This window comes from Callorhinus ursinus, unplaced genomic scaffold, assembly GCF_003265705.2.
Source record: "Callorhinus ursinus isolate GAN/ISIS: 27379988/994484 unplaced genomic scaffold, GSC_fseal_2.0 scaffold44, whole genome shotgun sequence".
Classification (NCBI taxonomy): domain Eukaryota; kingdom Metazoa; phylum Chordata; class Mammalia; order Carnivora; family Otariidae; genus Callorhinus; species Callorhinus ursinus.
This window is the reverse complement of record NW_027397106.1, coordinates 2,926,054-2,949,801: the sequence shown is the minus strand read 5'-3', so window position 1 is coordinate 2,949,801 and position 23,748 is coordinate 2,926,054. Positions and strand designations below refer to the sequence as shown.

At 50.7% G+C, this 23,748-nt stretch overlaps 2 protein-coding genes across 2 annotated transcripts in view; one reads left to right on the top strand and one right to left on the bottom strand.

Annotated features, from left to right (window-relative positions):
- Nucleotides 1-4,803, bottom strand: part of LOC141370750 (keratin, type II microfibrillar, component 7C-like) — a 6,115-nt gene extending 1,312 nt beyond the window's left edge. The window contains exons 1-5 of the mRNA XM_073881863.1: nucleotides 4,420-4,803; nucleotides 2,015-2,223; nucleotides 1,343-1,403; nucleotides 326-421; nucleotides 6-95 (exon numbers count right to left, since the gene is read on the bottom strand). Of these exons, the coding sequence (XP_073737964.1) occupies nucleotides 6-95; nucleotides 326-421; nucleotides 1,343-1,403; nucleotides 2,015-2,223; nucleotides 4,420-4,803 (840 nt within the window). The remainder of the gene's footprint in view (nucleotides 1-5; nucleotides 96-325; nucleotides 422-1,342; nucleotides 1,404-2,014; nucleotides 2,224-4,419) is intronic.
- Nucleotides 4,804-17,993: 13,190 nt separating this feature from the next.
- Nucleotides 17,994-23,402, top strand: LOC112832140 (keratin, type II microfibrillar, component 7C-like). Its single transcript, XM_025882645.2, has 5 exons — nucleotides 17,994-18,123; nucleotides 19,524-19,649; nucleotides 21,185-21,405; nucleotides 22,390-22,421; nucleotides 22,902-23,402. Exons 1-5 carry the CDS (start codon nucleotides 18,121-18,123, stop codon nucleotides 23,075-23,077), a joined length of 558 nt encoding a protein of 185 aa, XP_025738430.1. The 5' UTR covers nucleotides 17,994-18,120; the 3' UTR covers nucleotides 23,078-23,402.
- The last annotated feature ends 346 nt before the right edge of the window (nucleotides 23,403-23,748 follow it).

The window sequence follows — 23,748 nt, the reverse complement described above, 5'->3', positions numbered from 1 at the left end:
TCGGCCACAATGCAGTCCATGTTCAGGTCCCGGCTGTTGTCCATCTTGACGATGACCGAGGTGTCTGAGATGTGGGCATTGAGAACGCGGATCTCCTGCAGACGGCGGGGGGTGGGAGGATGGAAGGATCTTGTTTACACCCCAGCCGCACGCACCACAGTGTGGACCCAATCTTCTCAGCCCTTCCCTGGTCTCCAGCCCCTGCTCACGTGACAGCCTCATGGACTGCAGCCCCAGCCCAAATCCCTGGCCACCTCCAGTCCTAGACCAGAGCCCCCTCTTCCAGGCTGGCTGCCAGTCTTCTGCCTGGCCCGCGGCCCCGCACCTCCTCATACAGGCGCCGCAGGAAGTCGATCTCCTCAGTCAGGGCCTCGGCGTTGGCCTCCAGGTCTGACTTGCGGAGGTAGGCGCAGTCCACATCCTGGAGGGGAGAAGGGGGCACGGTGTCTCATTGGGAAGGCCACACAGAGCTCTCCCCACCTGGGAGGGCACCCGCCGGGCTGGGCAAACTCCCTGGAGACCCTCCTTAGCTGTTCACCCTAATGCCTGGTATCGTGGCATTGGTGGGACCCTTTATACACTTAGAGGGGTCAGGAGCAGGTTTGGGTAAGGGAGGGCACCGTGCGGTTTCCAGGCACGTCCCCTGGTACCTACTGGATGATTGCTCCAGAATCCACACCTTGCACTACCACTGAAACTTAAGCTCTGGTGCAAAATGGGTCCATTCTAATGATGCCCCAGCCCTCTTTCCCACCTCAGGGAAAGAAATCTAGATCTGTGGTCAGAAGAAGTCTCAGGCATCAATTCTGCCTCTTCCAAACCAGGGCAACTCGGGACAAGACCCTTGACCTCTGCGCCTCAGTTTCCTTATGGTAACCCCTGCCTTCCTCCTATGGAGATGGTGGGAAGGACGTGGGAGGGGGTCCATGTGATGGCATTTGTGGCAGATCAAGTGTAAGGGGTGAGGAACAACAGGACTGTTCAGCCAGCCTTCCACAGCTATTGGCGGCCTGAGGATGTGGCCACCCCCTAGCATTCACGGGCTCTTTCACTCACAGTAGTTCGGAACGCCCACTCCCTGGCAGGCACAGGGCAGGAGGAGGTGGGAGGCCATCGGCCAGATGGGAGTCACCTCGGACGGAAGACGAGAGTGCCCTGCTTGAAGCAGGTGGTGTGCTCCGATGTGGGGGGGCCACCCTGGGAGGACTAGGGCGTGGCGGGGGTAGGGGGCTGCTCTATGTGATTCTGGGGAAGTCGCTCAGCCTCTCTGAATTACAGATCGCTCCCTCCTGCCTCTGCCCTGCTTTCTGAGCTGGGGGGCAAGTATTCCGGGGTCGCTCACCTTCTTCAGGGTCACAAATTCATTCTCAGCCGTGGCCCTTAGTGCTACCTCCTCTTCGTATCTGGAGATAAAGGGCACAAGGTTCAGTGGCTAGAACTTTAATAGGCTGGGATTTGAACAGAAAAAAGAGAATGAAGGCCCAGACAAACACATTCCAGGAACTGGATCTTTGGGAGGTAGGCAAAGAATCAAAAAGTGTGTTGTCCATCCCTGTCTTCTGGGCACTCATCCAACCTGTCACCCAGGGCTCTTCCAGTTTCAGGGGCTCTCATTCCTGATGTGGGTGGTGACTGGGGCTGGGGGTGCCGTGCACATTTTTGTAGGCCTTCTGTTTCTGGATTGTAATTCCCTGGGGGGGGGGCAGGAAGCCCATACGAGTTCTGGTGCCCCCCTCAGCCCTCCCCATCCCGCCTCAGGGCCTAGCATAGCACCTGGAACAGAGTAGATGTCAATAAACGTTTGAGGAATTAATGAAACCAACGCATAAGGACGAGGTAGCTGGAGCAGCTGCCCTCTCTCCAATGTGTGAACTCCCAGAGCATTTGTCCTCACAGGCTTCCTGTCACTGTCTTCTTCCTATTGGAAAGTTCCTCTTGTGGTCTAACCTGAATCTATCCTGCTTTGGCTTAATCCCCTTTCCTTTCTTGAGACTATCCTCCCGGCCACACTCACTTCTTCTTGTAGCCCTCCATCACTTCCTGCACGTGGTTGAGCTCTGAGGCCAGCCTCCCGCTGTCGGCCTCCACGCACTCGGCCTCCCTCCTCAGCGTCTCGATGTAGCCCTCGAACAGGGGCTCCAGGTTGCTCTCGCAGCACCTGCGGTTCTGGTAGAACTGCCACTTGGTCTCCAGCAGCTTGTTCTGCTGCTCCAGGAAGCGCACCTGGTGTGCAAATGGGAGATAAGTCCGTGGGAGAAGCCAGTATCCCCAGCCTTCCTCAGAGAGCAGGTAGGGTCAAGACGGAACTAGCAGGGAGGTATGCAGAGGAAAGGGGTGGACAGCAGGGCCCCTGCTGGGCTCCCTTGGCCTGACGAGGCACCAGAAGAATTCTTGTTTAAGCCCGAGTGAGGGTCTGTTCAGGTGGGCCTGGATGGGGTGAGTGAGAAACTGAGGAGCATATGGGCTGTTCTGGGTTATTGTTGGGCTGGGGGTTGGTGACAACCAAGGAAGGCTTCCTGGAGAAAAGCAATGTAGAGCAGGGCTGGGAGCGACAGAGGAGGATGAAAGCCTTTCACTACGAGCTCTCCCAGGACAGGGCCTATGGTTCATTTATCTCTGTCCTCTGTGCTCAGCCTGAGGTTGAGGAGCATTTGTTTGCATGGAAGGTCAAGGTGGGAGGGCTACCTAACTGGGGAGGTTAGAAAGGGCAGGCTCTCAGCAACCAGGATGACTGGGGCCTGAGGAAGCCCGGGGGAGGGGGAGGTATGGTCTTCAGTGGCCTAAACTCCTGTGTTGGATGCTAATCCGTCTCTGCAGGCCAGGCAGTTGATGTGAATCGGGGAAGGTTCTGAAAAATGGGGAGTGTGGAGACTGTGGGAAAGTGAAGCATGTGAGCCTTTACTGGAAGTCATTCACACTGAAGACGGGCAATGGTGAAGTCATATCATGCAGGCAGAGAGGATGCCAGCAAACAAGACAAGCCCCCCCCAACCCCCGCCACCACCGCCAGTATTCCATTGCTCAGACATTTTAGCTGGAGTTGAGACATTACCTTGCTTTTTAGCCCTGGTGTCCTTCTAGCCAACCTGATGAGTGCGGCTGGGAATTCCCTACTTGGAACTTCCAGAAATGGGCACCAGGGACTGCTGATTATATATGGGCTCACTTCAGGGGGTCTTAGCTGACAGGGCCTGTGCTGTGGTAGGGAGTCTCATGGCTGCCTTAGCCCCCATCTTGCCTTCAAAGTCGTGGCCAGCTGACACACTGTGCCGCACATAGCTCTGGCGTGGAGAACTCTGGGGCCAGGAGAGGGAGCCACTGCCCAGTGTCACACAGCTGGTCAGGAGAGAGACTGGATGTGAAGCCCAGACAGCCTGTTCCTGTGCCAGTACATTGTCCACGCTCCACTCCCTGGCTACCTTTCCTGGGTGTGAATGTCAGCACACTCGGGGTGCAGTGCCTGCTGAGATGTACAGGCTCCCACTGGAGGGGAGTGCGGCAGCTGCCCCTAAACTTTGGACCCTTTAGCCCCAGGGTCCTGGAGAGCTGGAGAGAGCCTGGGCTTGGAGTCCTGCTCTGCCACGCACTCTCGATGGGCCCGTGGGCAAGCCCCCTGCTCTGTACCCCTGTCTCCTTTGTCTTCTGTGTCCACTCAAAAGGGCTGGTCTGGTGGCAGTGATTCTCAAATATGAAACCCTCACAGGCTGACTCCAGGATTTGCCATCCCCTTGTACGATTTTACTCATGATTATCTGTAAGTGGATTTGCTTAGCATTTACACTTAGATAGGGTTCGAGGGCCAACTTTATATTACCACCATAGTTGTAAAACCAGTATACTAGGCATACATAAAAGCAAATCATAAAGCATTAAATTCTAGCTGAAACTGTTGTTCCAGGCAGCTCTGAACCTGAGGCTTGATCTCTTTATTAGAACTGGAAGAACAGCAAGTATTAGAGGGATACTGAAGACCATTAGCACCTAATGAGATTTAACCTTAAGGATTGAAAAAAACATGAGATGAATTTTCCCATCGGGTGTTTCAATGGTATTTAATGCTTTAATGTACCACCTAAAATGATCACATACAATATCAGCAGCCCCTATCCCCATTTCTAGACATTGGCCTGGGAATTCCAAGGTTCTCCCAGGACTTCTAGGCTCACCAAGAGTGTGAGCAAGGACATCCCCCTTGTCTGGACAGAGGCTGTGTCTAATAATAGTGTTATCAAATCAGGAGCTGCTGCCCTATACTCATCTCCCTGTGTCTGTCTGTGCTCTGGATGTGCGTCCATCTCCTCCATCAGACTAGGAGCTCAGCTGCGCCACATCCCTACTGCCTCTGACTCCACCCTCAGTGCCCCAGCCTGAGTCTGAGCATAGGTGGAGTTCAGGAACAGTGTGATCAAGGAAACCCACCTTGTCGATGAAGGCAGCGAACCTGCTATTGAGGCACTTGATCTGCTCCTTCTCCTCGTGCTTCACGCACTGCGCATTGGGGTCGATCTCCAGGTTGAGGGGCGTGAGGAGGCTCTCGTTGACCGACACGGTGGTGATGCAGGGCGGGCTGGGCCCGCACACGCCGCCTGAGCGGTAGCCGAAGCTGCGGCCGCAGGAGCCGGCGCGGAAGCTCCCGCAGACGCTGCGGCTGCCGAAGCCCCCGGTGAGGCCGCGGTAGCAGGAGACGCCGCGGTAGGGGGCGGCCGTGATGCAGCAGCGGCCGGGCCGGGGCCCGCAGGCCGACATGCAGCTGAAGGCGCGGACCCCGCAGGGGCCGCCGAAACGGGAGGAGAGGCAGGACATGGTGCGGCGGCGGCGCTGGCGGCGGCGGGCGGCTGGAGCCCGAGGCCCGCTCTGCGCCTTATATCGCGGCCCACCGGCCCGGCGGGAGCGCGCGGCCAACGCGTTTACGAGCTTGGAGGTCTGCCCTCGCGCCTCTTCCAGGCGGGAATCAAAGCGGGCCCGGCCGGCCGGCCGCCTCCATAAAATGGCTTCATATCCCGCCCGCGCTTTATGGGGCCCCGAAACGCCCGGTCACGTTTGCGGGCCGTGCGGCCCGGACTCCCGGCGCCCCCTCTGCGCCCCTCGGCGGGGACTCGGCCCTGGGCGGCGCTGGATTAGCGGTTCGGTCCGCAGGCTGGGCGGCGGGGCACAGCGAGCGCCGCTTGGGTCCCCGCTGGGCGCTGCCGCCTTGCAGGCAGGGCAGCCCCGGTCTCCCGCGCAGCCCCCCTTGGCGTCGGGGGCTAATGTGTGTGTGTGTGTGTGTGTGCGCGCGCGCGCGCGCGCGTCCACGGAGAGGGGTCTCTGAAGTCGGTTCTGCTGATTCTTGTCTTGACCTTGGACGTGTGACTAACCTTTTTGAGCTTCAGTTTCCTCATGTGCAAAGTAGGAATAATAAATAGTACCCATCTGCGAGCTGTTGGCAGGACCTAATGACGTAATGGACCAGAAAGCATTTAGGGCCCTGCTGAGCACTTAGTTAAGAGCTCCATAAATGTTTATTTGTTTGTTCTATTTATTCTACTATTGTTAATTTGCCATTCATCCTGTCTCCCTTTGGGCAGAAACTTTATCTTCTCTTTTTCTCAGAACTCAGCTCAAAGCTCCTTTCCTGTGAGTGTCTCGCCCTCACCCCCCCAGCCCCCGAAATTGCTTCTTGTACCCCTCTCCACTCTCCCAGGGGAGGGGAGGGGCGCTGCATCAGCGGAGTGCCTGCAGGGTGGGAGGGCTCTATAATGCATTATTTTATCTTTACCCCGAGGGCATCCTTTGGAGGTCAGTGTTATTGTGCCCATTTACCTGATTGGGAAGGTGCGCTCAGAGTGGTTCAGTGACTTGTTTAAGGTCAAGCACAGAAAGCTCTATAGAGGAACAGATTCAGAATCTGAAAGGAGGCTCCCAGCCTTCCCCCACGCTGGCCCCTCCGAATGTCTGGGTCTTTGGGGGCTCAGTGAGGGTTGAGTTCTTCTCTTGGGCAGGGATCCAGACTGTTAGGCTTTGGGCTCTTAGAAGAATAGGCCCGATCTAAAGCCTTCCCCTCCCCTGGTGCTTGGTCATGGCCACCAACTCTAGAAGGCCATAATCCATCATAATGGAAGTTAATTATATGTCCAATTACGGACAGAGGAAACCAGAATATGAACTCAGCAGGCAGCATTAAAGAAAAACATGCAAATCATCCTTAGCTTCCTTTGCTTTTAAATATAAGTTGTTATTATGCCAAGGGTAATTAAATCCTGGAACTCCAGAAGGCATCATGGCCAGCTCTGCCTGGCAACCCATTTCCAGAGAGTGCCCCTTGACCCCCTCTGCTCTCTTTCCCAACACTCTGGTGGACTTGAGTCCCTTTGGTCTAGCCTTGACTTTGCAAGGGCTTCAGCCCAACCTTAGTGCTGTCCTCCGTGGAAGGTGGAGTCCAAGAGCGCAGTGTCTTGTGCTTTAGCTAGGGCTGCCAGTGGTGGTACTGTCGGTTTCAGTACCAGGTAGTCTTACTCCAGTTTTCTCCAGGGAATAGTAGTAGTATTGGAGAAGTCTTCCCTTGGTGGCTCCTTCACTAGAAGAAATGGAGTTACCCTGAAGCATGGAGGATTTAAATTAGACTTATAGAGGCCCTTATGTGATGCTTGCTGGGACCTCTTTCTGGGTTTTGGTGGGTGGATGGAGCTGACTCTTCTGAGAGTGTCCCCAAAGGGAGCACTTTGAAAGAGACTGTCTGGAGAGTATGGCCCTGAGCTTGTGGTTTAGTTGAGGGAGAGACTCTTTGTTGGGTGGGGGGTGAGAAATCTTGAAGGCACCTGGGAAGGGGTGACGGTGAATAGGCAGGCTGTGGGTTTCGGGCATCCGGATATTTGGAACCCTCCCACCACATCCACAAACTTAACGCGTCCTGCGGCATGAAGTAGCTGAACAAATACTTTTTTGGTTGGGTGGTTGACTTGGCCATGTCTTGGTGGGGGTAGACACAGTCCCCCTCTGGCCCTGCCAAGGGTCAAATATCCGGATGCCTTGAAAACTTGTCCTCTGAGGCCTTACCCATGGATCCCCTGGGACGTTTTTCCCCCTCAAAGCTTCCAGGAAGAAACCATTCCAACCCAGATTCCTTTCTCCTCCTGAATTGTCTCACAAAGTGTGGAATCCACAGACTTTGGTTGACCTTGATTCTTTGGGCACCCTCAGTACCCCAACTGTGGAAGAAATGCTGCCAAGCCTTCAGAGTTACCTGAGTGTAGCCCCATCTTGACGACGTTACCCTAGGGAAGAGGAGAAACGGCGGTGAAATCCCCCAAGCCCATAAAGGTGACAAAACGGCCACTCTACATGGTGAGGCGGGTGGACCCGGGTGTGTGAGTTTCTAAAAGGGAGGGGCAGTGAAGGAGGGGTCAGAATCCTCTTCTTCCTCTGGCTTTATCTCTTCTAGCCTAGCTCACCATAACCTGTGGATCATCTTGCGTTAGCTCCCCTAATGGAGTCCTCAAATCCAGCTCCCATATGACCACTCAAAGAGCCTTGCTGTGTCACGGCCGTCCCCTGCCCTAACCACGTGCAAGAGGGGCTGGAGGGCTACAAGAAGTGAGTTAGTGGGGAAGGTTTGTTTTCTTAGAAGGGGTTACATGATGTGACAACTGGGAGCCACCAAACCTACTGGCCCTGGAAACTTCTTCCTTCATTAACCCACTTGGTGCTTTTATCAGCATGAGAGACAGTGACAGGCAGACACATGAAGGGAAGAGAAGCTGAAATATCAGCTAAGAGCCTTTCCCCATTGCATTAGGACCTCAGGACAGGGGCCCTCTCCCGACTCATCCACCCGCCCTGTGGACCTGCTCTGAGCACTTACTCTATTCCAAAATCATGCTGGGTACTAGGGCTGCAAAGAAAAGACATCACCTCTGCTCGACTCTTTACACTCACTGGATCCTGTTGCTGTTTCCACCCACCTTCCCAGATCTAAGCTCAGGCAATCAGCTTATTAGAGTAATAAAAAAAAAAACAAAAACAACCCAAGATCTTTAAAATGAGTAATGCTTATTTACGTTAGAGAAATGTACTATTAGGGATGTGGGTGAGAGGGATATTTCAGAAATCCTGGGGGTGGGATGTGATAGGTCATGTTGGGTGGTCTCTCCTCCCTTGCATTACTAGCCAAATCTCTGATAATTTCTCTAGTTCCAAAGCGCTTTTCCTGTGGAGGTATGAAGAAGGGGTCACTTTGGGGACCACAGCAGAGAATGAGCTTGTCAGAATCAGCAAGTGAGTGGGTCTGCCTGTGGCCACCCTCGGGGGCATCCGGTACTCCCTCCTTCAGTTAAGATGCTCATATTTTATTTCCACCCATGGAAGGGCATTTTCCTCCTCACATCCCGGGAGATCCACAAGGCAGGAATTCTCTGGATCTTCCTTTACAGAGAGGCCCAGAGAGAGAAAAGAACTCCCCAAAGTCTCATACTATGTTTTGCTAGAGCAGAAGGGAGAACTTAGTTCTCCACCCCTCAGCTTCTGGATCTATGCCTCTGACATGCTTTGCAGGGCACGGAATGGGATTGGAGATCTTCCAGGGTTGGACTGGGGGAGGTAGGGTCCCCTTGAAAATCTCTGCAATCACTAGGAACTGCCTGCACGTTGTTTCCAGGAGGGGAACGGTGCCTATGTGCTTGAGGGAGACCTGGAGGCTGATGTCCGTGGGCTGGTGGAGGAGATGGGCTTCCTGAACGCCAGGTGGAGGAGGTGAGCACTGGCCGGGAGGACGTTAGTCATCCCTGTTCACTCTGTCCCAGACCAGCCTTTGTACAGAGGAAACGGACGGAAGGGTCTGCAGGCGTGAGGGCTGTGGAAATCGTGGCTCTGTGGCATGTGCGTGTGTGTGAAGGGGGAATGTGAGCAGTGTTCTACTTGGCTCTGGATGGTATAGGTGACGTGAATGGCTGTTGGCCCCCACAGGACACGCGGGTCATCGACGCCCACATCTCAGACACCTTAGTCATCATCAAGGTGGATATCAGCCCCGACCTGAACATGGGCTGCACTGTGACTGAGATCTAGGCTAACTATGATGACATTGACAGATGCAGTCAGGCTGAAGCCAAAAGCTGGTACCTCAGCAAGGTGAGAGGCACAGGACACCTGCCTCCTAGATATGACAGTGGGAAGGATGCCAGGCATATATTAACAAGGCCTCTTTTGTCTGGGGATTCTGAGCCTTAGGATGGTAACAGAAGGGCAGACAGCTCTCAGGTTACAGTGGCTGGGCAGGGCTGCCACGTATGGTCGCACAGGCTGAGCACTGTACAACCTACCAATCATCTGTGGTGTCTGAGTGGGTGGGAAACTGCATCCTGAGCCTCAGGACCATCTCTGCTCCCCTCCTCCCCCACCCCACCCCCCTCCCAGTGTGAGGAGATGACGGCTACGGTGACACGGTGATCCGGCACGGGGAGACCCTGCACCACACCAAAGAGGAGATCAATGAGCTCAACCGCATGATCCAGAGGCTGACGGCCGAGGTTGAGAATGCCAAGTGCCAGGTAAGTGTCATCTGGGGCTTCCCCAGGGTCACACAGGCAATGTGTGTTCCCAGTGGATCTCACCATTCATGCTCCAGCCCATTTGCCTGACCAGCATCCCTGGTTGTGGTCCCTGGGGAAGACTCAGCCGATGAAGGGGAAATGTCTGTTCTTGGGGTGTCCCCAGCTGGGGGAGGGGAGAGACTGGACACATCCAGGGAATGGACAGAGAGACCCACGACCATAACCCACCTTGTTCTCCTCTGGGCCCCCAGAACTCCAAGCTGGAGGCCGCAGTGACCCAGTCGGAGCAGCAGGGCGAGGCGGCTCTGAGCGATGCCCGCTGCAAGCTGGCGGAGCTGGAGGCCGCCCTGCAGAAGGCCAAGCAGGACATGGCTTGCCTGGTCAGGGAGTACCAGGAGGTGATGAACTCCAAGCTGGGCCTGGACATCGAGATCGCCACCTACAGGCGGCTGCTGGAGGGCGAGGAGCACAGGTGGGTGCAGCCAGGGTTGCTGGGGGCAGCGCAGCATAGGCCTGACCCATTGTTTGCTCCCGGACTTCTCCAGCGCCCGTTTCTTCTGCTGCTGCCATCTTGGAAAACTTCAGGGCCCCTCCCAGCCCTGAGGAGAGGCTAAGGAGAAGGATTTTAGCTGAGGTCCACTGCCTGATTTCTAACATGCCTCTTGGGACAGTGACTGGCTGGTAAATGTTTAAGAACTGGCTCTCAGAGGAAGAAAACGCCCCTATTTACAGTACTTGCCAACTTCAGTGTGTAAACTCTTCCGTCATGGCCTACTGCGACTTCAAGGAGGGTGGGCTAGAAATGTGCAAAACAGGCTCTGTGAATTGGTTCCAGAACACCATTGGTTAGAAAGCAGGAGAAAAGGAGGCCTCAAACAGAGAGGGCAAACAGAAGATACTCTTATTGTATTGGGGAGATGAAACAGCTCAGGGAGACTGGATTGCTCCCAATCAGCTAGCCCATCGGTGTGGGTGGGGCGGCAATCCGGAGCTGGATTCCTGGGGCCAGGTAGAGGGGTCTCTGTGGCCTACTGCATTTGGCAGGTCCCACTTCTCAGAGGGATCTGGGAGAGCCTGCCCCTTATGTTCTTTTGGGACAGGGTTGGAGAGATGTTGAGCCTTTGGGGATGCTGCACCCCAGGCCTTCTCCTCTGACCTTCTGGGGAATCTTGAATGATTCCTTGGGCGACTGGGTTCCGAGCTAGTGACCACGTTACTTCTGTGCCCACACCTAACACTGACCTTGTCTCTCCTACATTAGGCCGTGTGAGGGCAGCAAGTGCTCTGATTCTGGCTCTGGAGGGAGACATTGCAGTTAGACAGTGGGAAAGAACGTTTTAGCTCTGAGGGTGGAGAGACCCAGGGAGAAGGGGTTTCCTTCATTTCCTGCCTCACAGTGATGACGAGGGGGCTGGATAACAGGTCACGAGTGGGCTAATTCCTCACACCATGCCTGTCCGAATGGAAGTCTTAGTTTCCCATTGTTAGGAAGCTCGCGTTTTCTCCCTGTCCAAGGACACTTGTCTACTTTCAAGATGTCAAATATTTTCTGGACTAAAGTGTTTCATCAGCTTGGTTGTCCCCAGGGAGGTCTTCCTGAAGTCAGTGATAGAAGAATAGATTAAGAAGGGATTGAGATTAAATCACAAGATGGACTCCCTTCCAGTAAAGGGTGGGAGTCCAGGGGACAGGCCACAGGGAAGCTCGTGTTGTCTTTCCTTACCGTTGGAGATGTGGATGAGCAGGAGCCATCCCATCGGCCTGGGTGCTCTTGGCTGGTAGGGAGGGTGTTCTAGGTGGTGGCGGGGGGCTGTTTGGAACCAGCTCCCCATCCCCGCCAAAGGTTTGGACTTGTTATTATCCCTGTGCCAGTGTGGTGTGAGCAGCTCTCAGGCAGAGTTGTATGTGGGGACCTTTCAGTCATCCATCTGTTCCGGCGGCATCAGATACTGTGGGGTAGGAGCTCGTGGCCGCAGCTGTGAGAAGTGTCAAGCTGGCTGGGCTTGATGAAACACCAGGCCCCCAGCTCTCCCACCCTCCCTGAGGATCCCGGCTGGCCCTCTGCCCAACCCAGCCGTGGTGGTGGGGTGTAACCGCTTCGTCTCATCCTGGCCCATCTTCCATGCCGTCCACTTCTCATTTCTTGTTGTGTGGGAGTCTCCCTCCTTGTCTCCTGTCTCCCTCAGGCTAAGGAAGGCTATTGGGAGGAGAGGCACATGGATATATTCTGTTGGAGGAATCTGGGCCGCTTGACTCACGAAGAGGACAGTCCCTCAGCCCCCACCCCTCAATCTTGCCCTTCCCCAAACTCTTGCTCTTCCCTTCCTTTCCCAGAACTTCCTTCCCTCCCTGCTGTTGGTGCTTAAAATAAAGTCACGTGGTTCCTGTCATGCTTTCGATCTTTCTGTCCGTTATTTTGGTCCTGGAAAGGGTGGGTGGGATTTCCAGGAGGGCATTCAATGTGGTGGGGGCTGCTAAGGCCATGCCAGCTATTTATTTAAGTGGGTGTCAAGGCTGGGGCCATTGAGGAGGGATGTTCTGATGGCTCAGGACTCCAGAGGGAATGCTCCAGTGTCAGGAAGTGTCTGGCCCAGTGTTGCCTTGTAGTGGGCACTGATCGATGTTAAGAGAATAAATGAATTCATCTCTAAGGCTTCCAGTTTCCCACAGGGCATCTCCACTTGAATGTTGCACTGATATTTGGAATTCAAAATGCCTTGAAATCACCTCGTCATTTTCCCCTGTACTGATGCCCATTCGCCAGCTTTCCCTCTTTTTACCAATTCTTTCTAGTATTCCAGCTTCAAACCCTTTGATATCATTTTCCCCACCCAACAAGTCACAGAACCCTGCCTATTTTTTCCTTTGAAAAACGCCGCTGGGAACTTCTTTTCTTGCAAACTGTCAGACTAGGACCTCTGAAAAACCCTTTTGTCATTAGTCACTTACAGTTCTGAAAAAATATACTTAAAATATATTTAAATGCATCACTGAGCTAGCAAAAAGGTATGGCGAGTTAGAAGGAGGAACAAGATGGAAACTCCAGGGCGCCTGGGTGGCTCAGTCGGTTAGGCGACTGCCTTCGGCTCAGGTCATGATCCTGGAGTCCCGGGATCGAGTCCCGCATCGGGCTCCCTGCTTGGCGGGGAGTCTGCTTCTCCCTCTGACCCTCCTCCCTCTCATGCTCTCTATCTCTCATTCTCTCTCTCAAATAAATCAATAAAATCTTTAAAAAAAACAAACAAACAAGATGGAAACTCCAGAATTGCGAAGTACATTCATTGAAATGAAAAGTTCAGTGGATGCGCTTAATGAAAGACTGAAGATGTCAGGGGTAGGGTCTGTGTACTAAAGACAGATGAATAGAAATTTTCCAATCCGAACAACAGAGAAAAAAAGATCGAAGAAAAAGTAATAGAGCCTTGGAGGCCTGTGGGACAGTATCGAATAATCTAGCACATGCATATTCAGGGTTCCAGAAGGAAAAAGGTGAGAATGATGTGAGAGAATATTTGAGGGAATACTTGGTGGAAAACAGCAATTTACAGATCCAAGAACCTTGTAGCGCCCAAGAAGACAACTGGCTGTTTGAAGCAAAAATAATAATATTGTTTATAATGTACGTAGAAGTAAAAGATCTGGCAACGATGACACAGATGATGGGGAGGCGGGTCAATGAACTACACTATTGTGAAGTGTGGAGTAGCACAGTATTAACTCCAAAGAGACTTTGATAATTGAGGATGTATAGTTTTAGTTCTAACACAACCACTAAAAACAAATATTTATTATCATAAATAAAAAACATTTAAAAATGTTTATTTTTTTAAAAGATTTTATTTATTTGAGAGAGAGAGAGTGAGGAGAGAGAGAGAGAGAGCATGAGCAGGGGGAGGGGGAGGGGCAGAGGGAGAAGCGGACTCCCCGCGGAGCAGGGAGCCCGATGCGGGGTTCATCTCAGCACTCCGGGATCATGACCCAGACACTCAACCACCTGAGCCACCTGGGCGCCCCCCAAAAAAGATATTTCAATAGAATAAATAATAATAAATATTTAAAAGTATTTGATGAACTCAAAAGAAAGCAGAAAGGAGCAATAGAGGACCCAAAAAACCCACCCGAGACAAGTGAGAAACAAAAAACAAGATGGCTGACTCAAATCCAATCATATAATAATTACGTGAGAGGTTTATGTTAAAAACTAACCCCTCAGTAACAGAAGACAAACAATTCAGTGAAATGGGGCAAAAGATATCAATCAACACTTTACAAAAGAAGATGTGTTAAGGGCCAATGAGCACATGGGAGCTTGCTCATCATTATTAGTCGTCAGGGAAATCTGCTATGAGAAAAACCCAACACCCAGGAGAAGGCTAACATTTAAGAGACCGATGATACAAAGTGTGGAGCAGTTGGAGCTTTCATGGAGGGTAAAATTGTACAGTCACCGCGGCAAACAGTTTGGCAGTTTCTTATCAAGTTAAATGTCTACTACCAAAAGGCAAAGCAATTCCACTCTTGGGTATTTATTCAAAAGAAATGAAAAATAGGTTTACTTAGAGACGGGTACATGAATTTCATAGGGGCTTCATTTAGAATAGCCCCCAACCGGAAACAACATGTGAATGGACAAACAAAACTGAGATATATTTATACAACAGAATATGACCCAGACATACAAAAGAATGACCTACTGATTCATGAAATGACATGGATGAGCTGAGTGAACAAGGCAGACACAAAAGAGCACGTACTGAATGCTTCTATTCCTACGAAGTTCTAGAAGTGGCAATACTAACCTATGGTGGTGGAAATTAGATCAGTGGTTGTCTGGGATGGGAGGGAGATGGGCTGCAAAGGGATATCGGGGAACTTTCTGAGATGATGGAAATGTTCTATACCCTCATTCAGTTGTAGTAAAATGGGGCATGCGTTTGTCAAAACGTGTTGAACTGTATACTATGTGTGCATTTTATTGTATGTATATTTTATCTCAACAAGATTAATAAAAATTAATAAAATGACTTAAAAACCCAGTCTAAAAAATATGCGAAAGACCTATATCTAGAGAAATATAAACATTATGTGAAATGAAAGATAACAAAGCAGTGCTAACTAAATGAGGAGTTAGATCATATTCATAGATGGGAAGCTTCATTATCATAAAGATATTAATTCTCCTTAAACTGATTTACAGGGTCAATGCAACCATGATCAAATTCCAAATAAGGATTTACCTAAATCTTAACAAGTTGATTCTAAAGTTTATGGTGAAGAATAGCGATCAAGAAGAGTCAAGGCACTATAAAAGAAAAAATAGGATAATAAAGAATGAATGAGTATTTGCCCTTTCAGAGATAATTATAAAGATATTAATTCAATGTAGTATTCATGAAAGAATAGAGAAATTGACCACTGGAACAAACTAGAGAGCCCTTTAACTGACATATAATATATATATAAAAACATAGCATATATATTATATACATATTAGATGTTTTATGTATAATAGTTTTATTATGATATATAATACAACATACATTATATATAAAACATTATACATATATTATAAACATATATGTTTCATATATATAAAATATATAATATATGTCAATTTAGGGGCTCTCTAGTTTGTTCCATTGATCAATTTGTCCATTCTTGTGTATATATATTACATAAATATATTAAATATGCTAACTATATATAAATATAATATATAATAGGGTGCCTGGGTGGCTAAGTCAGTTGAGTGACTCTTTTTTTTTTTTTAAAGATTCCTTTTATTTATTTGACAGAGAGAGACACAGCCAGAGAGGGAACACAAGCAGGGGGAGTGGGAGAGGGAGAAGCAGGCTTCCCGCGGAGCAGGGAGCCCGATGCGGGGCTCGATCCCGGAACGCTAGGATCGTGACCTGAGCCGAAGGCAGACGCTTAACGACTGAGCCACCCAGGCGCCCCAGTAGAGTGACTCTTGAACTCAGCTCAGGTCTTGATCTCAGGGTCATGAGTTTGAGCCCTGTGTTGGGCTCCATACTAGGCATGGAGACTACCTAAAAAAAAAACACACACACACACACACACACAACTAAAGTTATATGTAATATATAAAGTTATATATATACTTTATATATCTATAGCAGTATCTTTGATACGCAACAGCAGTGATCTTGCAGCTCAGTAGTAAAGAAGGGACTATGCATTGGCTAAACACATAAAAAAAAAAAACAGAACTGGATTCCTGTCTTCTGTTATATACAAAATCAATCCCAAGTAAATTCAAATTATAAATGTCAAATGCAAAACTTTAAAATTTTTGGAAGAAAAAGGTGGTGAATGTCTTTCTGACCTTGGCATAAGGAAGGATTTTTTTTTAAAGATTTTTTATTTATTCATTTTAGAGAGATAGAGAGCACGAGAGCATGAGCAGGGGGACAGGCAGAAGGAGAGGGAGAAGCAGATGTCCCACTAAGCAAGGAGCCCGATGCGGGGCTCGATCTCAGGACCCCAGGATCATGACTGAGTGGAAGGCACACGCTCAACCAACTGAGCCACCTAGGAGAAGGAAGGACTTTTATGCAAGGCACAATGAATGCTTAATATGAAGGAAAAGGTGGGAAAATTAGACATTAAAATTAAGAACTTTTATTTATCAAATACGCACAAAGTGAAAAGACAAGCCATAAACTTGAAGGTGATATTTGTAATGCATATAAGTGACAAAGTGTAATGGAAACTTATATAGAAATATAAAAGCACTTAGAATCTAATAAAAATAAGGCAAAAAAAAACCCAAAAGAAAAAAATGGGCAAAAGAAAAGGAGATCCATACAGATAATAAACATTTAAAGAGATAGTCAGCCTCGATAGGAATCATGAAAATGCAAGGCAAAACCAAAAATAAGACTGTTTATATCATTTCATTGTTGAAAATTAAGACGTGTCAGAACAGATATGAATCTGATCAAAGTGTAAATCGTTATTACAACAGCTTTGGAAAGTAATTTTTGTCTTGTAATATTGAACATTTGATCCAGAAATGGCAGTCCTACACGTGTATCACAGAGAAATCCTCACCTATGTCCATCAAGGGACATTCAGAAAAATATTCATAGCACCATCTTTATAAGAGAAAACAAAACAAAACAGAGTTACATAGTGTTGTGTATTTATGTAATAGGATGCCATGAATCCTAGTGGAGGACTCCTTGTTCCATAATGTTAAAAAAAAAAAGCAAGTCCCTTTGTAAGTGATATCCTTAAAAAAAAAAAAAATGAAACCCGACCAAACAAGGAAAACTGAAAAAAAATTTTTTTTTCGGATATATGCATGTGTGTGATATAACTAGAAGAAAAGAAAGCAAGGACATGATGATACAAATTCAAGGAAGCGGTCGCCCCTAGAGCAAGAAGGAGTGGGGGACAGGCTGGGGACGGAGTGTGCAGGCACATGTAAGTTACTAGTAACATTTGGTTCTTGTGCTCATAAGTGGGCTCATGGGTATTCATTTTCATTGTATTATTAAATACATAATAAAATCAATATACTATTTATAAGACATGAAACCTCGTGGAAGGCTTAATTGAAAACCTAAAGATAAAACCAACAAACCGAAACAGAAAATCTTACCTAAAACATAAGGCCATAAATTCAATGTTAAGGTGAATGGTCAGGGGGTCAGAGTGCATCGTACGCAGTAGGAGTGAGAAGTTCTTCATGAAACTTATCTCTGCTTATGTGCATAAATATGTAGGTACGGATTCATGATATAAAATATATTTCTTACTTTGAGTGTTGTTAAAAAATGGTTTGACAGCCAGTACCCTAAACAACCTCTTGTGAAAGCATAGCAGCAGATAGCTACCTAAAAGTTCCTACCAGCGTTATTAGCACAAAAACAAAAGTACACATGTGTACACCCGTAACAGAATGGAGACATAATCACATGCTGGGATACTAGACAGCAGTGAACAATAAATAACGCTACATGTGTCAAAATCTCACAAACAGAATGTTGGGGAGGGAAAAGCAAGTCATAGAAACAGTGTAATTCTATTTTTATAAAGTTTAAAGTTAGGCAGAACTAAACAATTGCTTAGGGATTCATATGCACATGATAATAAAGGACATGCTTCATACAAAACCCCAGGATCGTGGCTACTTTGGAGACTGGATGGGGTAAGGGACAGAGGATGCTGTGATTAGGAAGAGTCCCACATGGGGCTACCAGATAGATCTTCCTCATAGCACACCAAGGTGGTGGTCTGCTTGAGCACCTTCTGTGGCTCCCTATTTCTCACTCTGTATGCCCAAACTCCTTGGCTTCACACATTTCCTCCACCTGAAGGACCCTTCCTTCCTTCTCCTCCTTCCTTCAAGGCCCATTCCAGCCCAGAGACCTCCACTCTCCTATCCAGGCTGACAGAACTGCCCCTTCCAGCCCCTGTCAGAACTCTGCAGTTATAATAAGGTGAGGTCACAAAGCCCCCAGGAAGGAGAGGCTACGTCCTCAGAGGCAAGGATTCTGGGAGCTGCTTGGGCTGCAGCTGGGCTTAGGTGCTCACCGGAGGCTAGGAGGTGACTATAGCTCTCTTCATCATGGTGAGACTTGTCCACGTGGCGTGCTGGGACACATGGAATAAGGGGGGTCTTAGATTCTGCCCCGATCTGTTGGACCCAGCCAGGCACAAGCTTGTCTGCTATGTCTGCAGCTTTTGGGAATGGAAGCAGGAAAGGGTGGGCTGTGGGACGAGGGCAGAGATAGGCAGGAGATGATGTTTCGCTGATTGTTCATATCCATTTCCCACACCCCATCTGCCCTGGAAAGCAATTTGCACTGGGCTGGTGTGAACAGTGTCTGTTCTCTGGGTTAAAGAGTGTGTGTGACTTTATGTTCCTCCGAGTGTAGAGCAAAGAGCACGGGCTTCAGATGCAGTCCAGCTCAGCTACTGACTGGCAGGGTCACTCGTGGCCCGCCAGGTCCCTACTTCCTCGCACGGTAGAGGTAGTGAGCCTCAGCTCGCCCAAGGAAAGATAATGGAGACAGTGACACCCACCTGGCCTACTTCATACGCGGTCATGAGCCCTGGTGAGATGGTGGAGGTAAAAGACCTTGAACGGTATAAGGCACCGTGTGTCGTCCCCAGCCCAGGCTGGTTATGGACTGGCGTGTGGAGACAAGGCGCAGGAAGGGGAAAGTCCCCCTGGTTTTGTCCCTTGCAGACAGCACTCCCACCACAGTGGCCTTGCTTTGGGGAAGGAGCTGGAATCGGGATCCATGTCACTGATTAATAGCATTCATCAAATTAAGGAAGATTCTTCCTATTCTTAGGTTTTTATTTTTTTAAAGATTTTATTTATTTATTTGACAGAGAGAGAGACACAGTGAGAGGGAACACAAGCAGGGGGAGTGGGAGAGGGAGAAGCAGGCTCCCCGCCGAGCAGGGAGTCCGATGCGGGGCTCGATCCCAGGACCCTGGGATCATGACCTGAGCCAAAGGCAGACGCTTAACGACTGAGCCACCCAGCGCCCCGTTTTAAAAGTATTTTTAAATTAGGAATTACTGCTGGGTTTTTAAAAATGGTTTTTGTATTAATTGAGGTGATCACATGTGGTGCATGACCATAACTGATTTCCTGACGTTTAACTACCGCAACACCCTAAGTGATGCCGGTGCACAGACTCAACAGCGTATCACCCTTGCGTCGTTGTTTTTGTGCCCTCTGCTTCCATTACCTTTGGCATCTTTAGATCTGAGAAAACGCCCGCCAGCGCACCCGCCAAGCGTGTTTCATTCTCTCCACAACCCTTGGGATAGAAAAGATTACCATCCCCATTTTACAGATGGAGAAAGAGAGGTCCAGAGAAGTTAGAGGATCTGTCCATGATGGACAGCGGAGGGGCTGGTCCAGGGACCGCCTTGCTGGCTTCAGTTGGGGCCCTTGTTGGCTCTCCTCATCTCCCTGACCCTCCCCCGTTCTGGGCTGCCTCCACCCCACAGTGTGAGGAGGTAGAGGCGACCGTGCAGAAACCCACGCAGAGCCTGAGGCACAGCAAGGAGGAGCTGAACAGGCTTAACCAGGCCATCCAGCAGCTGACTGCGGAGGTGGACAGCGCTAAGAGTCAGGTGAGGGGTGGCTGCGTGGGGGGTGCACCAGCGAGGGAGGAATGGTGGGAGGGTGTCCATTATCATGTGACAACTAGACTGGTCAGCCCCCCTCCTCTGGAATGGTTGGATAGAGTGTCTTCTTGTGAGTGTCTGAGCAAACGGAAGTGTGGCTGTGTGTGTGCATCATGCTGCATTTGCCTAGGACTCTGTCTTTCGTGTGGGCAAGTAATTAAGAGGTAGGTAAATACGTAACTATGTGTGCTTGTTTACAAATCACTTTTTATGTGTATGTGCATTTTTGCTATCTGTGTGTTATGTTTGTCCTACGGAGCATTAAACTTGAGCCCACCTTTAGAAATTGCAAGATTTTACCTAGAAATCCAGTTTTCTGGGTTCTCTTTAAAAATGTGCAGATTTGGCAACATTTGGCTAGAGAAGAGAGGCCTCTGCCTTCTCTGTCGCCTTCACACAGGGTCGTGCTCCTTTTGTGGGCCCCAGACCCCACCGCCCCAAGTTGCATCCTTTGACACAGAAGCGGAGGGCTTTTTGCCATTGATCATCATCTTGGCCGGCCTTGTTGTTATCCTTGTGGAAGACAAAAGGCACCTGACCCATGTCTCTCAGTTAGAGAAGTGAGAGACTGAAAACGTGCAAGAGGTCCCGGTGATTGCAAGAGAATGAGAATGTGCATACTTCTTTCTGGAACTGGATACTATTGATATATAGCTGACATTTGGCCTTTACCTTTTTGATGCCTCCAGCCAGGCCTCTGTAGGCATTCAGATTTGCAGCTCAGGCTCTAGGCCTTAGAAAGGAGAGGTTCCCACATGGGTGCTCTCTTTCTCCCCACTTCTCTGCCTCTCAACCTCCTCTCTTCCCTCCCAGCCGCCCTGGTGAGCCCCCGGGCTCATGCTCTACCTGCAGAGGAAAGGGCATCTGCTCTCTGTTTTTTCCCTGCTTTCTGCAGGTGCAAGTGTCTCAGGCTCGGAGGGCTTCGCCCTTCTTTAGGAACTGATGGCTATGAGGAGGAGCAAGCTGTTCAGGTTCCAGGGGGTGGCACAGTGAATTGGTGTCCCTGTCACGGTTCAGTCTCCTGCCTGCCTCAGCTGTGTTGATACCCACTCCTCTCACTCCAGTTCCCTAAGCAGCAAGCGTTTATCATCATCATCACCATCATCATCATCGCTGTATTTCCGCAGAGACTATAGATGCTAGTTTCCCGTGAGGAAAGGATATTCTTCCAGTTAATTTTCCTGATGGAACAATAATCCCAGCATGATGTGCTCAGGAGCATTTGATGCTCCCTGGATCGTAGCTCCTATTGGAAGAGTCACATACTAGATGTGACAGGCTCTCTCTCAGCCAGCCTGGGCTGGCCCCAAGTCTCCATCCTGGGAGCCGAGCAGACACACACCGTATTTTTCGGAACAGGCAGGCCCTTTCCTCAAGGATCTCTACTCCCTCACCGGCCCTCTGAGAAAGGTCTGGATCCTTGAAGCGGGGGAGGGTGGGAGCCAAGGATGTCCTGTCGGTGGTCTTCCCTTTGCCCCCAGCCCTGTGAACTAGACAGAGCCACGGAGCCACGAGCTCAGCAGGAGGAGGGTGCCTCAGACAGCGCCCAGGGCAAGCTGGCCTGGTTGGAGGCCGCCCTGCAGCGAGCCAAGCACGACATGGCGCGCCAGCTGCGTGAGTACCAGGATCTCATGATCGTCAAGCTGGGCCTGGACTTTGAGATCGCCACCTACCGCAAGCTGCTGGAGGGCGAGGAGAGCAGGTGCGGGCTGGGCGGTGCCTTGGATGTGGCCATGGTGAGGAGTGCAGGGGTGCAGGGAGGTCACTATCTGGGTCCTCACCAGCTGGAGAGGGGTGGGGAGAGATGACCTGGGTATCCAGGGACTTGTTCTCCTGGAGCAGGTTTCTCCCCACCAGCTTGAGGCCCTTTAGACAAAACGTTCCAGCTGATGAGCACCTTTGGCACGTGGGATGGGACAACTTGTGAAGTCATTCACCTGCAGGGGCAGAGAGCTGGGGTCACTCTGTCCATCGAGACAGCTGCAGGGACCAAGGCCCAGCCAGGGGGGGATAAGGTCCCCCATGTAGAGTGCCTTCTCCTCAGTTCTGCCCTTCTCCCCCAGGCCTGGGGAAGGCAGGGTTTATGGGGATAGGTAGGGCCTGGCTTTTAACCTTAGACAGTAGAGATCCAAGGGCTGTTAGCTCCAGCTGGGTACCCCAGGCCGAGGGGAGGGAAAGGGAGCCCACTATGCAACAGACAGGCTGCATTTATTCTCTCCTTTCAACCCCACAACACCCCCCGGAGGAGAGGTGCTGTCAATCCCATTTTACAGATGGGGAAACTGAGTCTCAGGGTAAAGGACCGCTTCAAGGACACACAGGTAGAAAGTGCCTGGGTGAGGCTTGACCAGTACTCTTCAGATAGTTGAGCTATTTCCTCTGTGGTGTCCTTTAAAAGGCCCCCTTTAAAAGGCTAAGTTTAGGCCAAAGAAACCATAGATCTTAGCCTTCTTGAGAACCTCCTCCAGGAAGTTATCAATAAAACTGACCTGTCTGAGTTTAAGGAGGAAGGATTGAGTCTAAGGTCCAGAGGAGTCTCATGCAAAAGGGCTGTGGGGATCTGAGAGAACCAGACAGACAGATCTCTGCCTGTGGGGGAAAGCCAGGAGAGTTTTGTTTTGGAGAATAGGGATTATTATACCCAGGAGGTATATTCACTCACCTGCTTCCTCCTTCTCTCCTGCAGGCTTGGTCTGGGATTTGGGGCAGGGAACTTCTGTAAGTAAATAATAGACCTAGTTTGGGTTAGAGGAGTCAAACCTTATCCCCTCTCCTTTGGGTGTGTTCTTTTGGGAAGGGAGAAGGGCTCTGCTTCCACTGTGTCTCCCTTTTTTGGGGGGACTCTTTCTTCTCGTGGGGGTAATTCTTTGTGTGTGTTGGGGGAGGATGTCTTGTGGTCTGTCCTTTTTGGGGAGGTTCTGTTGGTTTGTCCTGGGGTGTGGGAGGAGGTTCTGTGGGGTCTGTCCTTGTGGAAGAGACTGTTTCATTCTCGCGTGGGGAGAATCTGTGTGTCCGACTGCAGGGAGGGGGCATTCTTGAGTCTGTTTCTTGGGGGAAGAGGTCTGTGTATCATTGCTTTGGGGAGTTTGCACCTGTCTGGGCGGGGAGGAGGGTCTTTGCATTTGCCCTCCGGAGAGGAGTCTGTCTGTCTGCCTTCCGGGGCGGAGCGGCTCTCTCCGACAGCCACTGTCCTCTCAGCCCTGGGCAGCGCTCCCCACTGCGGGCTCGGCTCAGCCTCGGGCCCCGCCCGCCTGCCGCCTCCCGGAGCGGGCTCCAGCGCCCTGGAGACGAGCGCCCCTGGCGGCGGCTGCGCGCTCTGCGGCTCCCCCGGCTGCCTGGGCGGCTTCGGCTGCGGCGGCGCCCGCGGATGTTGAACATTCCTGCCCAGCTCCGGAGAAGTCAGAGACCCCCTAGCTCCTGCCCCAAGGACTTGACCCTGTGCCTCAGACGCCCCCTCCCACCTGGCCTCAATTCATCTTTCCCTCTTGCTCCCCCCACCCCCCACCCCGGAGCGTAAAGTCTTGGAATCTCACTTACCGGGTGGTGACTGCCCTGTCCCCTGCAGGAAGGTAGCGGGGACGCTGTGCCACTGGGGGAGGCCTGGTGGCTTACCTGGACACAGTACCCTGCTCCTCTGACCTGCCCCCCACTCCTCTTTCCCTGAGAGTCCTCCTTTGCAATAAAAAGTTCTTCAGTGGAGTGAGCCCCCCCCGGGGCTGTTTGTGCCTGGATTCCTCAAGCTGTGTCCAGAGCACAGACGAAGCTGGGAGAGGGTTTGGGGGGAGGGGAGAAAAGGAGGGGACACTACCAGGAAGCAACCCTCCCCCTGTGGTGTGTGGGTCCACGTGACTTCAGTTGGCAGTGATATCACAGAACCAAGATCCTAAGGGTTGGTGGTGGTAGGGGTGGGCAACTGTGGACCCCTGGGGAAAGTGAAAGAAGGGGTAATTCCTCCTCAGATCTGCTTATTCCCAGCCCCAGGCCCCCCCCCCCCCCTGCGGAGCACTGCCTTCATTCACCCCAACACTGGCTCTATAGACACTTA